The following is a 17,316-nucleotide window of genomic DNA, read 5'->3' on the forward strand; positions in this document are numbered from 1 at the left end:
CCGCCATGTACCAATGTGTTTTTCGATTTTCGATTTACATATGTACATTTATCCGACGTTCTTACGGTGAAGGAAAACATCGTGATGCAACCTGCACATATCTGAGAAGAAATTCAATGATATGTGTGAAGTCAACCAACCCGCACTTGGCCAGCGTGGTTGACTATGACCTAGTCACCCCTAACTTGGGGTAGGCTCCGAGCCCCTCGGTGGGGACGTATAGTGAGCTGATGATGATGATGACTTCAATAAACTTTATTTTTGATCGAAGTGTATTACTATTAATATTTCCATTGCTGTACATAAATAAACTTAATAATATAGTTGCATACTTGAATAAATATCGTATGAAAGTTTCGAGATAAACTCTGTAATCCGTCGACCAACTTGTTCGTATTCGCTTGGCTTCGAAGCATCAGCTATAATTAAATCGTATTGAGGATTGCACAAAGCTTTTATTTCACTTTGCGTTGATGTTAAAATTTTACAATATATTAATCGAAATCTGCTTTAAAGTAATACTTTCAATACCCTCTTTTGAATTGGTTATTTTTTTTTACAAACTTTAATTGACTACTCAAAGTTGTTAGAGATTACGATGGGAGTCGTACTGTAGATTTAATACGGGAAAACTCCACTAAACACCTGTTTAAGTAGTAAACTCTGAGTGTTGTACTATATCAATTAACAACTTAACTGCCATCACAAAATAAAACAAAAGATGCATAAATTAAAATAAACCCACATTTGTAACTTAATAAAGATTTTTGCATCATTACGTTATCTGTGCCTTCGACTATGTCGTCTAATGACAATTTGAATTTGGAAAAGAGCCAAAATGCAGCCGTTACAAGAAATAAGAAAGTTTCAGTGAATGGTGAATGCGGTGCTCGAGCAAATACTTGCAAATTGCTTTTATCGAGTAGCTTTTAACCTTTCTTCTCTATTAAATATATTATCTTAAATTCTACTACTACTACTTCATTACTGAAATAGAGACAATGATATAGTTTGCCTTAATTATTATAAATGTGTATGATTGTTTTTGGAAAAAAACTTCTCACCAAATAGTGACGTAAACACTATTCCAAAGACTCAATTTTTTTTTTCAAGACTACATAAGTATTTAATAAAAATTTAGGTTTTGGTAATCACTACGTTATCGTTTCCAACCCTTGAAATAAACACTTACCCTACTTAGGTGTTGAGTGAAGTTTGGAAACGCTTCACAACTTTGCCACTAAGCCTCTGAATAGACGAGGAGGTTGCAACTGCAAATCCTTCGAGAAACTTCTTATAAATTCTAGGCGATTTACTTTTTAAATTCACTCTAGTTAAAACTTAAAGCACCGCTTTGAATACACGCGTTTGAAAATTTAACGAAAAGTTTTCTAATATATGTAATACAAACGCTAAAGCAGTTATCAATTTTCTTTTCCGTCCAAAAATATTATATATATTTTCTTTAGTAAAACAACAAAAAATGTTATTGTGCATTGTATTACAGCAGTGGAAACGCACAGCGAGAGTTTAAGCACAGTTTTGAAATCCACATATAATGGAAATTTTTAATTGAATCGGAAGCTTAGATAAATTATCCATCCTTATGTTCTATCTTGCGTTTGAATAAAGATACAGATAAGTACAGTCAGGTAAGTATACTAGTTTCATTATTGGATGTTTTCTGTTCTATGTTCTTTTGTTTTTTTCATACTCTTAAAAGTCAAACAGAGCAGAGGCAGTAATTTAATATGCATAGCCACGGGCGAATCTGCGAATCGAAGCTGTCCACTGAATACTGAACAGTCGTATTATCTGCCTTGAAATTGTATTGAGCACGACTTCTAAACAAACAATAACTATGAAAATTTTATATAACTAGACAATCAAATTGATATAAAAAGTCTACAAGCTACGACTTCCAAAAGATTATCAAACGGATTTAGATACGGTTTTCACCAATAGACGAAATGGTTTAAAAAATAAAGTGTACTTTCATGTTTCGTCATTCGATATTTGCTCTTTGTGTAAGATGGATAAAGTACAATGTTATTTCGTCAAGAAGACGTAAAGAACACCAGCTTATTGGTTACATAATTTAAAAAAAAATATTCAAGATTATTTCCTACTGAGTTTACTGCTCCTTTGTACTAACTCTTATCACAGTGCAATCTCAATTGTTACCAAATTAGATGATTTGGTATTGTATAAATAAAAAGATTATCTGTTATTTTAACATCATTATGACGTCATTAAAGTAGAATAAACTCTCGCTGTTCTATTCTAGAATATAATATTGATTTAAAATAAGTCAATGCAAAGTCAAAACGGTTCTCTGTTCAACAAAGTTAACTGGCCAAAGCACACGGTCTTACTTAAATAAGGGTCAGAATGGAACTAATATAACAAGTAAAACTTGTAATTTGTCTAATCCCGAATAGAACTGACCATTGTACTTTATTATTGACTTGCTGTTTTTCGCACTGTATTACATTTGTTCCTAGATTGTTTATTACATTTAATGATAAATACAAAATTATTAATTTGATTCCAATTCGTAATAATGAAAAACGAAATTGAGTATTTTCATCGACATTATTATTTTACTAGAGATTAAACTAGCGCGGAAAATTTCCAATGCAATTTTAAATTCAAATGTTTTTTAAAGTACTATAATAACGCAAAATTATAGCTATGACATTTGATATATTATTTTATTGTAATAATGGTTAGAACGTGCTAGTAATTTATATATTAAAAATTATCCTCACAACGAACAGAAAATAGTGAAAACGAAACTAATTAACAAGCGGAACGCGACCGAGCTCGCCGCAAATTTCGTTACAAAAGTTGGTCAAACTTCATCTGTACACGACTACACGCAAATTACGTAAGCTCTTACGTGATCATGTAGTTTTAATATTGACGTATAGATTTTAGTAAACTTATGTAGGTAAAAAGCAATGCTTGTTTCGTAATTGTACTAAAAAACTCAGATTTTTCTATCAAGAACTGAGTTAATGTTAAGAATAAAAATAAATCAACAAGAAATTTAAAGGTTTGTTTAAAATTCAAAGGTTAAAAGTTAAAGGTTAAAGGATAGCGTTATAAACGGGTAAGAATAGAACATTACAATTATTTATTTATTTATTTATAAAAATTATACACAACAGCTAAAATTATCGCACTATATTGATTCATATACTTATGTACTAAATTATTTATAAAATAAAATACATTTCCCAACCCCGTCATGCCTTACAAACCGCAGACAGCTTATAAACTTTCCCACTAAACACCTCCGCAGTGAGATTTCAATTGAAAATCCGTGTAAAAAGTTGGTAAACTTTAAAGGGTTCAGATTCTAAAGCTAGTGAGGTTAAAACTTACTTGCTTGCAAGTTGCCCGCACAAGTACGCTATTTAGATTGCGAATGGGAAATTCAAATGATTACCCGCTAACTTCAAACGATTCAAACGAATTGAAGGAATTCTGACAGTAATTTCAATAGAAATTAAAAAAGTAGAGTCGTTTTTTTATATAAAAATTTCAATTTACCCTTTTACGTAGTTGAATTTCAATATTGCAATCACCTTTGTAACTGAAATATATATATTTGCAATATTATATTAATTATTTATTTATCTAAACTTGTTAAATTTTTTTAACATTTTAGGTAATATTATTCTCTAAGTATTTTCTCTGGATTTTTACATTTCTAACATTCAAAATTCCGGTTTTCCATACGCGAATAGATCTATCAGTGTGTTGTAACACTGATAACTTGCTTCGCCTTTTGCAGCTATTAATCAAGACAAAAGTACAACTCACTCTTAACATTGATAGGAAACCAATAAATCCCTCTATAACCTACGACCTATCCATCAGCCAACAGACACTGTTTCCATTGTTAAACACGGTATGAATACACATTAAAACTTTGATGTCATTCATTTACTTTTGGTTTTCTTTCAGTTCTAGTCATCCCACTTAGAGGAATCTGTTATTGTCCACTTAACACACTTTATTACCACTGTTAAAATTTTGTTTGTCTCAAAATAAAATACTTATGTATAAATAATTTTTATTTTTAGTTATTATATTAGCAATTAGTTTTTAAATTATTATAAATATCATTCTCATATTCCTACCTTCTGTTTGAAAACACACAGAAAATATCTACGAATTTTTGAGAACATGCTACGAGTATATGAAAATCGCCTTAAGAAACCATTTTAAACAATACACTAATAACGCAATTTAAAGAGGATTTATTGACTCGATCGTTACCTATTTAACAACAGACGATGATAGAAGTATAACGTGGGGTAACGGATACGTGCTATGGGCGTACCAAGATGAAGATTGATCGCACGCGGCACGTGGTCGCCCTGTCCGCGCGACTGGAGATCCTTACTGATAAATGTTCTCAGTTGTTGCAATGTCAGCTAGATTTTTATTTGTTTCACCAACTTTACTTCCGCAGTAGAAACTACGACTTTATTACTCGTATTTCGTATATTTTTTACATTTTGAAGACTTAAATGCATTTATTCTTCTAAGCGTAAGTTTCCAGTGCCAAGAAACGTCTGTGCAAAAAAAACATCGAATTATATTTGTATTTAAAAGAAAATGACAGGACAATTTATTTCAAAAACGTTATTTTGCTTCAATCTATAGAAAATAGGTACATTATTAAAATACCTTACTATGAATACCATCTATAGAAAGAGAACGCCTTACTAGTTGAAAATGTACGCAAAAAAAATCTGAAAAACTGTTTTCCACTCGACGTAGTGGAAACAAGTCAGATAATGTCAAAACAACAACAGGCAGGTGCGCAAAAGGAAAATAGGAAAATGCTTCGGAAAAAGATTTTCAAGCCATAAAGCGGCAGAGTTTGGACAACTAGGTAATATAAAAAAGACGTGTATTGATGCAACAAAGCATTTTTTTAAAGATTACGTTAAAAAATTGCGCTGTTGTTTTTTTTTACTGTTTTGAAATTTGGAAAAGATTATTTTGTGAACTTTTCTGAGTATTGTTGATACTGTTATCGGATATTGTTAAAACTATTATAAATTGGTCATTCGATTTTGTGTTTTTTTACTTCGTATTTTGTATGTCATGGCTAACTTATGTTTAAGATAATACGTTAATTAAGTATTTGTGTATTTTATAGTTTTTTTTACTCATTTAAATCTGAATTAGACTTCTCAATTCTTATTTAAACTTATATTTTCTCTTGCAATCTCAAAGATATTGAAGAAATACAAAAATAAATGAGGCAATCCAATTCCGCCACAGACAGGACTTGTTATTTACCTTCGCAAACTTTATGTCTCGGCCCGACTCGGAGTTATTTAAATTACAACCACGCCATCTCGCCTTGAAAAAAAAACTATTTCAAATTGTACAAACATCAAATTTATCCTGTTTTTTATATTAGTTAATAGCCTTATAAATCTTACTAATATTATAAATTCGAAACTTTAGATAGATGTATGCATAAATGGATGGGTGGATGATTAAAACGCGCGGACGGATTCGCGTGCAGAAGCCAGTATTTTAAAGCCTGTGCAAATCTGTTTTCGATAACGAGAACTATAAATACAAATTATCTAATAGTTAGAGGTGCTGAGGATCGTGTGGTCGTGAATTCGACTCTTATCGCTAATCAACTAGCACTAGCTTCCAGCTTAGTTTGGATGGACAAAAAATGTTAGTAAGTTAATATTGTCTGCGAATACATCTTACAAAAAATAGTATAACTGAGTCATTGACTATTTGTTAAATTTATTTTTTTCCAAGTCAAATACGCAACCTCCTTGCTAAATTCGATAAAAATAAAGCCTGTCAATATCTAGACGAAGTAGACCTAATGTTACCAAACTAATTAAGAGTTTGCGTTAATCTCATCGTCATTTCGAAATTAGATCATGCCGTCTTGAATACTAAAGTAAAACTGGCTCGATATGAAATGCGAAGCACGCCTCGGTATCTAATTAGCATGACGTGACGTCACCCCCTACTGAATTACCGAGAATTTCTTTCATTGTTCGAAAATTACCTATAATATTGTTAAACTTATTCATCGACTTCTATATTAGTAATGTATTACAAATGAATACAAAAGGTATGAATAAACTGAATGCAAATGAATGTCTGGAAATTTATCTGATAAATCAACTATTATCTCTATTTTTCAGACTAAATGACAAGCATAACAACACGTTTTATAGACTTTGTTTAACAGTGTAAATACAGTCTGTAACACTAAAATATGCATAGTATAAAATTAAATATTTATAAAACAAACACTTCAAAGGTGGAAATATTGTGGTTGCATGAATTATGAACTATTGTTGCAAATGAAATAAATTTAGTTATTAATATTGGAGAATTCGATAGCTCACGAGTTTCGTTAGGTACATAGGATCGAAAATCCAAAACAAACTAGCACAGAGCAAGGGGCCTTACGCCACAAACAAGGATTAAAAGTTTAAATTATTTCAGCAGGTAACTTGGTCCAACGGCTAACAGATTTCCCGCGCAAACTACCCACTCCGACCAAATGCTATGTAATCCGCTTGTTAATTTTGTCTATAACTTTTTAACCTTTTATATTCTTTAACCTCATTCATTAATAACATCACTCAAGTATAACTCGGCTATGCTGAGATTAAAGATAACTAGAATCTCCTTAATATTTCTTATAACGATGGGTTTCCACTGCCAGTCCACCAAGGTTTCAGGTTTCAAAACCAAATTGTCTAGGTCTGTTTTTTCCATAGAAAATGAGAGGGACTATAATATTAAGTTTTTTTCGTATCAGCGTTTCGGGACTGTAAATTCACGGTCCAAAAAAAAGGTCTGCTCACTACTCTGCGTGTGAACTAAAAAAAATCTTATCTAGTAACCTATGTTTTCTTCCAGACTGTGTTGTACATCTGTATACATTTCAGCGAGATCCGTTTAGCGGTTCTGGAGCTATGTAATAACAAACATCCATCCATTCATCCATCTAAACTTCCGCATTTATAATATTACTAAGATTTTTGGTTAGGATTTGGCCATTTCATACGGACGTCCATTATTGTAAACATTGCTTAACGACAGAACCAGATAAGAGAGAAGTTTGGGACATTTCCAAGACAACCGGTTTTTGCATTTTATCCTGTCAACAGCGACTATTAAGATCCAATCTCTGTTTTCTAATCCAAAGTCTTTTGTAGTATTGTGCCAAGACGGTACAGTGCTCCACATTTTCTAAATCTCAAAGACGACCTTATTCTTAAAAACATGAAGAAACGGGATCATATTTCAAGTCCTTAATTATCCACAAATTACAGTTAATATGCCATTACGTCCATAGCACTGAACGTGATAACTGTTACCACTGTTATAAAAATGAATTTTAAAAGTAGGTATCCTTGCCCCCATATCCCCATTCTGAACACAAATATGTAAATGAAAACGTATTATCAAAACCCATGTCCAAAACAGATGTAACATAAAAAAGGAAAACATATTCCACAGTCATTCATCAAAACGTTTTCAGATTAGTGGTCATAATCGAATCCTTTCAGAGTGACGTACAATTCGGGGAGTTCCCGCCAAACCCACGTCACAGACACAATACGAACGACGTTTACAAACCGATGTCGTAACTTTGAAAAAACCATAAGCGCGTTGACAAATTGAAATGCTTTTTTTTCTCACCCATAGAATTCTAAATGTTAGTGGTTTCATAAATTGTCTTCATAATAAATATAAAAATCTGTGCTAGATTTCTTATTAGGAAATCGTGTTTTTATAGTTCAGTCAATACTATACATAGAAACCAACACAGTGATATATTTTGATTAAAGGTTACCTAAGTTAGTTAACTTTTTTTAAATATAATAAGGTGACAAACGAGCGATCGGCCACCTAAATGCGCCGAAATAGCAAGGCGACCGCTGCTCGTAGACATCAGATGCTGTCGTTGGTAGTGTCTACCACTGTTAAAGATCATTCAATTAAAAATTATGCCAAAACAAAATAAAAAAGTAAAAACATTTTATCTTGGTATAGAAAAGATATAAAATGAAAAGGGAGTTATTCAAGTTTAAATAAATATTTAAGAAAAAAATGTAATCCGTTTGGTCGGAATGAATAGTGCGGATACAGCACGCTGCTGGTGCAAGCAAATTAGTTCCCAGTTAACTTCTGTCTCTGAGGAAGTTAAATTGGCAGCGCGACTTCTGCGTTTCTACAGTTTTTTTTTTGTATAAAATAAATAGAATGTGTCATCCTTAGAAACTCGGGCAGCCCTCAACGACAATTCAGAAAAAATATTACAACAAATCGCGTAGACATATATTATCTCGTAACATAATATTGTCATACACAACATACCAAGTTTTTAGACGATTAATTATACTAACGTGCCTAACTTTATACAAAATAGAGGCATTTTCAGTATAGCGTACAATTTTCATTTAACGTTTATATCACTATATTAGGTTTTAAAGAAATTTCAAAAATATTGCACAAAATTTCCATACCATTATTGTTTTGTTTCTTTTTGGATACCTGTTCAGAAAAACTTAAATATAAAAAGCAATGAATATTTGAAAAGTAATCTACTCTCCAAGATTCGCGGAGAGGCAATACGTTTGCACAGGCAAATTAGTTGCTAGTTCTGTCAGAACGGAAGTTAAATTGCCTCCTCGACTTTTGCGCTTCTTTAATTTCTGTTGCCAACAGAGTTATGGCAAGGAAATTACTTTATACCCAGGCGTACTCTATGATTTGTATATCGTACAAGTGCGTTATTGTCGCGAATAATACTAGGAAATACATTATTCGCGCTTTACCGTAAGTAAAATTCTCTATATACTTTTAAGCCTTCTCGGCACAAAGTTATAATATTAGTCGTTTTAGAAATAAAATAGTTCTCGTTCTCGTTATGAAACAAAACTTGCGTCCTAATTAATAGCCTTGAACTTTAATAATCGAAGTTTTATAGTGCCTAAAAGTGCCTAAAATATACATTATTTTTTTTGTTTATTATCTGAATAAAACGGGACTTACTATTTCCCGATTGTTATAGCTATTTTTTTGTTTCCGCGTAAAATTAAAAATATTAATAAATAAAAAAAAATATTTTAAAAAAATATTGGAAATAATTTAAAGTAAACATTTAATGATAATTTATTATGAAATCACAATTGAATCAAAACAATCAAACTAAAAATTAAATTTACTGTGACACTGGTATACGATTCCATTGAAGTTCCATAAACTCTTTGTGACTTGACGGGATAATTAAAAAAATGACAGCAACCAAATTCTAAATTGACAAGTGAAAGAAAATGGAAACGTAAACTTAAATCAAACTACAATGAAAACTTCAAGATTAAAAGACATTGTTTAAAATTCTTTACAATAACCAATGTTATTGTTAAACGTACGCTTTAAGACTAAAAGTTACACGAAACCTTGTTTCTTTGTTATGTGAAAAAGGTTATAATATTATGACTCAAGGTGGTTCCGTGTTCCGTCCGCCTTTTATGGGTTGAGAAAGGCTTAATGTCGTGCTAGGGTCAGTTCATATTCGTATTCCAAGATGAGTGACCGCGAAGGACCGAGTGGCTCAGGCCAAAAGGGAGACAAAGAAGAAAAATTTAGCAGGACCCCATCCCAACCAATGCCTACTGGGTCAAGATCGAGGTACGTTTATAATACAATCTTGTTATCTTTATTACTTAAAATAGCAGTTGTTTGTCAATAAAATATAAACAAAATAATGCACAATGGATGAATAATAGAAAGAGTAACTGGACAGATTTCCTAACTTATTTGATGATAAAGAATAGGCAGTATTTAAAAACTATATAGTAACATATTTACAACACTTTAAGTGTTAGGTACTGATTTCTTGAATCTATATAATTTTTGTATTCTCTCACTAATGATAAATATTAAACAAAGCAATTCAAAAACAAAATTAAATATTTTTAACAGTAATGATTACAGTTACTATGCTAATGAGCCTATTCAATTCCGAGTGAGAGGATCCACAATAACAGGTGCATCTCCCCCAAAATTTGTGACCCTTGAGGACATAATGAAAGCAGCACATGGCATGCAGAACATGGCCCTTGCTCATGAAATCGCTGTGGGTCAGGACTTCAAGCTGGAACCATTTGAACCACCAGATAACAGGTATTATATAAAATGCTTCATAACACAAATATGTACATTTTTTTTTGTATAAACATGAATTTGCGAAGTGTGGCTCGTTGATGGGACTCAACTTACTTAACTAAAGAATTATAAAGAGCTAATGTATCTAACTTTATAAGCTTGTTTTTGTGTTGGATTTATGATTTCATGTTGATAACATCTTAAAATGTTTTTTTTTTCTTTGTGATATACAAAAAGATGTTAATTCTGTTCTCTACAATGAACTAAACACATTTGAGTCACTTAGATCCTCACTAACAGCTCTTTTTAAATGTTCAAATAATAACAATCATGATTTTTTTTTTATTATCATATTAGCTTTTATCCGCGACTTCGTCCGCCCGGAATAAAACAAATGCACACAAGATAAAAAAGTTCCTATGTCCAACTCCTAGTTCTAAGCTCCCCATCAATTTTCAGCTAAATCAGTTCGACCGATCTTGAGTTATAAATAGTGTAACTAACACGACTTTCTTTTATATATATAAGAAGATTAACACAGTATATCTTATTTCAGTTATCAAAAGCTTGTCAAAGAAACAATGCACAAAGCATACTTTGATATACTGAGGGAGCAATTGAACTCGGATCCACCAGAATACAAACAAGCGCTTGTCCTGCTTCAAGATGTGAAACAGGTATATAAATAACAATGAGTCAGAAAAGTTGAAATGACTGTTCTAAATGATATCATTTTGTGTAGGTTTTATTGATGTGTGTAATTTTGGTGTTATTATTACAGCCATGTTGTACAGTAGTTATAATTATTTACCTTTACAGTTGAACCTGGATAAACGAGAGTCTAAAGAACCGCAGTGTTTTATTCACTTATATAGGTTTCACTCTAACCTGAGTTTCTCGCTTGTGGCGGACCAGACAATCTCTTATAGAGGTTCTCGCTTATCCGGGTTTGACTGTACATAGTCCGGGTTTATATTAACAGGTTGGCCATATATATCTCTGCATAAATTCCCTTGGTTGAGGCTACAATACTCATTTGGAATTGTATTTACAATTCTCTAAATAAGTTTTTATCAGGAGTAGCTTATCAAAATGTTAACAAATTGTTGACCGGCAATTTTACTGAAAATCAATCAGATAAAGAATCCGCGTATAATTCATTGAAAGATTCTTCGTTACGTTCCGTCATCGTTTTTTTTTTTTTTTATTATCAAATATTTTTTACAACAAAAGATTTGGAGGGTGTTATAAGCGAGAGAAACAGCTTGTGTTATAATGACTAACAATTGCACTGTTTGCTCGCCAACAGGGAAAAAAACAGCGATGCGAAAAAAAGCGCATCACGAGTTTATTTGTGGCCGGTGAACAACGTTCGGCCATAACACCAGTTAACTCGTGACTGGTCATCAATGTGTTAATTGATCCCAATAACTGTCTTGTAATGTTTGTCTTACTCCCATACTTAGAATTGTAAATTAAACATTAAGGGAGGCTTATAAATATTTTACAGGGATTATTTTCAATACTTCTTCCTCGTCACAAAAGAATACGAGAAATGATTGAGGAAGTGTTGGACCATGACTTTATCAAACAGCAAGCGGAGAACAATAGTCTTGACTTCAACAAGTATGCCACTTTTGTTGTGGATCTAATGGGGAAACTTGCCGCACCAGCGCGAGATGAGATGATACAGAATATAACAAAGCTGACAGATACTGTAAGTGAATTTTTTGTATACAAGTACCCAGTTTTTCAGACAAATGTATAGCCTAACCAGAAATATAAAAACCCTCATCAAATTGTGGAAAATATGGCATTATTTTTATGTGCACACTAGAAAGTTATGTAATAAAGAAGATGTAGAAGCCTCTGGCCAATATTTTTATATTATTGGTTAGGCTATATGTGATATGTATATCAATTTTATTGTGACTATGTTACCTAAATAAATGTACAGATTTATATGTCATGTGTATGTATATATATATAATTCATATTCTTCCACATAATGTCAATCTTTTTTTTTTCTTAATTACCAGTACAGTTTTAATTAGGATATAATTTTATTAATTTTAGTAAGACAAGCATGTGTTCTAACAAATATTATTTTTGATGATGACTTTCTATGTACTATTATAACTTCAGGTTCATGTAACTTACCATATTATCATTTAAGGTGGATATATTCCGAGCTATTCTTGAAACATTAGAAATATTAAAGCTGGACTTGGCCAATACATTGATTGCAATGATCAGACCTCATGTGCAGCAAGAGAGTGTGCAATATGAGAGGACTAAGTTTGACGAACTGCTAAAAGTCTCTGAAGGTAAATAAATGTACCTTTTGAGGATTTTTTTTTTTCTTATTTTAATAGACAAAAAATTATTGTTTTTCAGTTTTTTTTATAGTAAAGAAGAATGGTGTTTTATATTATACTAGCTTTCATTAGCGACTCCGTCTGCACACAATTAAAAAAACTTCCATGCAGCCGTTCTGGAGATACCTTCTTACAAAAACCTATCCATCCATCCATACATCTAAACATTCCTATTTATGACATCAGTAAGATTTGCTAAGTGACACTGGCCAATTTGATTTTTAGAATTATTTAAAGCATCTAATATAATATTAATAACTATTTTCTTTGTTCACAGACGGTCTACAATACACGAGAGAGTGGTTACAAAGACACATAGACAAGACGGGCCTGACTATACCGGTGACTGACGCAATAGCCATAAGAAATGTCACCGCACAAACATTGGCTAAAGCTTATTTAGAACTTTTAGAGTGGGACAGTTCTAAGAACTATCCAGAGGTATGTGTTACTTATGTATTGAAGTTTTTTTATTTAGTTTTAAAATAGTTGTAATAAATAGAGAAAATTATGTTATTAGACAATTTTACTAAATTAGTTAACTTATTTAATAAATTAATCTATTATTTTTATCTTCTTGGTTAGTCGAAAGATGCTATCAATTGCTTAAGAGTGAGAGTAATCAAAATGTAACTTTTCTATCTATTACACTGTCATCTATATATATAAAAGAAAGTCATGTTAGTTACACTATTTATAACTCAAGAACGGCTGAATTGATTTGACTGAAAATTGGTGGGCAGGTAGCTTAGAACCAGGAAACGGACATAGGATAATTTTTACCCCGTTTTCTATTAGTTTATTCCTAAGTAAAAGCTAGTTTAACATAATTGGATATGTTTATGTACTTTATTAGATTTTTTTTAAAACTGGAAAAACCCTTTGTTCCTCAAATTTTAAAAGCTGTAAATATAAAAATAATATCAAAGTTTCATTACAATCTTTCCATTGGTTTTTTTATTTACATTTAATATTTTTTTTTTCAGACAGTGTCACTAGATGCTTCCCGTTTCGCTGAACTAGGTACACAAGTGTATCGACTGATCTGTACAGCATCTATACTGTTAGTGAGCCCCTCATGTGGTAATGATCCCTCCATAGCCACACAGAAGCAGCAATTAAAGGAGAAAATCATAATTATACTGGATAATACATCAAATGACATGTAAGTATGTAGGGGAGGTGAAGCGGGAACTTTTGGATTAACTCGAGTGTGGCTGTAAAACTTAAATGGAGCACCCCGCACAAAATCAAGTACTCCTTCATAAATAAAACGCTACATATAAATCCTCACATTTATGGCATCCGAACAAGATACGAAATAAAAAAAACTATTGTTATAAATGGTCCAAAGCATCAGTCCGAGTCCGGATTGAGTTAAATACATGAAGAAAAGTCTAAATATAAATTATCTGTGAATTTGCGTATTATATATGAAAATAACAGTGTCACAAATTGCAAGGGTAAATGTAATCTTTTTAATTTTTTGTCTCAATCTGATGTGATGCAGTATTTTTAACAACCGATTTTTTTACTTAGTATTTTGTAACTGCAGTTCTTTATGGGTTCTATTTGTGGTAAGATTATTTGGACGGCTACAAGTTGGAGAACCTTATGTTTTACTGCCACGTTGGAGTAAATCCAAAAATCCCCTCTATTATCTATCTCTCGTAAAAATGTTACTCCTAAAAAATTGCTGGTTATGATTTTTGCTAAAGTACTTTGTTGTTTTGCTTCAAAATTGTCATCTTATTCAAACCTTAGTTTTTTAACCCATCCTTGATAACAAAAAACTTGAGAGGTGTGTTGGGACACCCGGATGGAACGAAGTTCCTTTCTATTAATTAGTGAAGGAACCAATGTTTATTCTATGAATAAAAAACTTAAGTCTTCACAAGAAGTACATTTTATTTCTATGAATTTTCGTTATATATTGTCACGTCGTTGCCGTGGTGATATAGCAAAAAGTGTCGTGACAACTTTTCGTAAGAATTTTTTCCGTCTAGCCCCCTTTTACAACGCGCGATAAGGAACTTCGTTCCAATAAAGGTGTTTATTTTGTCGCGTTCCTAAAATATTATTTTATTTACAGTGAACTGAAATCGATATTGCCTTCAGTAGCGGCAGAAATTATAGTCTTTACGGAGAATCTTCTAGAAGGACTGAACCAGGCCGCCCTCAGCGGTGATACTAAAGAACTCATACAGTCACAGATTTTATCACTCTCTGATCCCGAACATAGAGTCAGACAGATTGTCCGTAAGTATTTTATAAATATAATATCTTTGAATAAAAGCATTTACTCTATTTGCGGTTAAGAAATAATTTTTGATATTACTATTGACATGTGGAAAATAACCAAACTTTTTTTCCTAACTCCATTGCTAATATAAATTAAAAAGCGTTACAATATAATTTGAATTTTTTTTTAATCTTTGATTTATAGTCGCTTTCGATTAATCTGATTGCCGATTGATTTTTTCACAACACTAAATGTCAAAATGACAGCTGTCAAAATTTTACCTTTTTGTGTCATTTGTCAGGTCAAAGAATATTCGAGTTTCTCAAAGAGATACTGGTATGTGGCGGAGGTTCTCGTCAGATACCTGTGGGATTGTCAGCTTTTACACAGGAACTGACTTCAGTATCGGGTACTCTTCTACGCTATGTAATGCACAACAAAGCTGTATTCACTAAATACTACTTAGACATCGTCGCTGAGGAATTAAGTAAGAATTAAGTTTTTTTTTTATTAATTTAACACTTATATTTAAGTTGTACTCGCATTTATATGGATAATGACTGCAATTAAAAACATTAATATTATAACCTATAACCCAAAATAATAAATATATTTTCTTTTTGTACGAAACATTATATGAAAAATGTGTTGGAGTGCAAATATCTTCCTTTCACATTAAACTCTATTATTGATAAAAATATTCTAAAACTGAAATTTATTTTTATCTAAATGTGTGTTACATTACTTTATGAAATCTGTTAAAATATTGAAATACTAGAAAAGTTATATATATAACCAAAGGTGGGCATTAACTCGTTAATCCGTTAATCGTTAATTAACGAAGTTAACATTTTCCTTAACGGATTAACTTTTAAGTTAAATTCAAAAAGTGTTAACGCTCTTGTTAACTTCCGTTAAATTCTACTTCCGTTAATTTAGTCCGTTAATTGTTACAATAGACACTTATTGACGTGTTGTCATTTTATTTAAATTATGCATCAGGCTACATTCGTAAGTTCGGCTATGTTCGGCGACCGTCGGCGAGTCGAATGGTGAACGAGAACGAGAGAGAACGAGAACGAGCGAGTGTGATGCATGTTATACAATACACCGAGCGGCCGGGATAGACGTGATCAAAAGAGTACCACAGAATCCTTGTTAGAAAATAGTGACGATTTAAACAAACTTACCTCTATCAAATATTGCGAAGTTTAGGCGCTAGACACCTTCAAAGTTTAATAATTATTTCACATTTACACAAATATCTCGAAAAGTCTTTATTACATTTTATTCACATTAAAACTGGTTTTCATTTATTTAACATCACTTTTTTTTTAGAAAAAGACTTTGTTATAAAATCAACATAAGGTTCGAAAACACTTTACTGTTAATACAATAATTGTTATACGTGAGACGCAAAATCTATTAAAAGAGATACACTCTGCGTTGAATTGCAATCAAAATAATCGAGATTACTCTTCAACGTCGTACCTAAAATACAACTAAACTTTGTTGCAGACAAAAATGTTTATTTTAATGTTGGAGTTTAAAGACAACAAAAAATATAAAAAAAATAGTTTATGGTTCATTTGAAAAAGCGTATAAATAGGATTTTTTTTTTGTCATTGCGTAGATAAGAAACAAACAATGAAAAATAAATTTAAAAATTCGAAAGACGAAATGTGCACGCAATAAACGTTCCTCAAAAACAAAAGGGATTTAGGTGTTTATTACCGTCGTTTGTTTTTTTGGGGCTTCTTCATAGTAAACGAAAACTAATTTTACATTTTAAAAATATGAACAAAGGATCAAATGGACAGCCGCACAGAGAATGCGATAACGAACTCGATGGATTTATGGCCCCAACCCTTCTAATGGTCGGGGATGCACGTGCGCTGCGCAAAGACAATAGCGAAGATAATTTGTTTGTTTACAAAAAAAAGTATACGACAAAACGAGAAAGAATGAGGAAAAAGATAAAATAATTATGTTAGTGAAATAATGTTAAACTGTGTTATACTAAATTTAATATATGAAATGTTACCACAAGTGAACTTTACAAAAAGACATCGATTTTTTTTTACGTATATCGAAAGTTTATTTTAAAATTAATCGAATGTCGTTGAAAATAATTCAAAACCATATTCTTACTAATTAACTATAACGATTTTAAAGGTGATAAGAAAGAGAGAAGACATCACCCTCGATCGGTTGTTTTCGTTATGTCGTGTAACGTATGCTCTATACACTGAGAGTAATTTAACATATAACAATAGATCGGACGTTAGATCATTAGATGATAGAAGTTATCGAAGGCATCTCCGTTGTATAGTTTGATGTGTTGAGATGTATCACTGGATTGGTTATATAGTTTATTTATCAATGTTATAATAAGTTTCCTCTGATGTTAGAAGTTTTATTAATAAATAAAAAGTACGTAAAAAATGATAAGTCTGTTCGTGGGTCCTTAGCTAAAATAAAATAAAAAAATATTACCAAATT

The 17,316-nt window shown here is 31.7% G+C and overlaps 1 protein-coding gene across 2 annotated transcripts; it reads left to right on the forward strand.

Moving 5' to 3' along the window:
• The first annotated feature begins 9,182 nt into the window (after nt 1-9,182).
• LOC106712536 (T-complex protein 11-like protein 1) lies at nt 9,183-15,435 on the forward strand. Of its 2 annotated transcripts, none has more exons than XM_045683529.1 (9): nt 9,183-9,717; nt 10,024-10,212; nt 10,751-10,871; nt 11,705-11,911; nt 12,371-12,521; nt 12,850-13,013; nt 13,559-13,737; nt 14,665-14,831; nt 15,116-15,435. In XM_045683529.1, exons 1-9 carry the CDS (start codon nt 9,614-9,616, stop codon nt 15,310-15,312), a joined length of 1,479 nt encoding a protein of 492 aa, XP_045539485.1. In that variant the 5' UTR covers nt 9,183-9,613; the 3' UTR covers nt 15,313-15,435. The 2 variants fall into 2 exon arrangements, with proteins under 2 accessions (XP_045539485.1, XP_045539484.1); XM_045683528.1 differs by having other exon boundaries at nt 9,186-9,717; nt 10,012-10,212.
• The last annotated feature ends 1,881 nt before the right edge of the window (nt 15,436-17,316 follow it).

Source organism: Papilio machaon, chromosome 22 (assembly GCF_912999745.1).
Source record: "Papilio machaon chromosome 22, ilPapMach1.1, whole genome shotgun sequence".
In the NCBI taxonomy this organism is placed as follows: Eukaryota; Metazoa; Arthropoda; class Insecta; order Lepidoptera; family Papilionidae; genus Papilio; species Papilio machaon.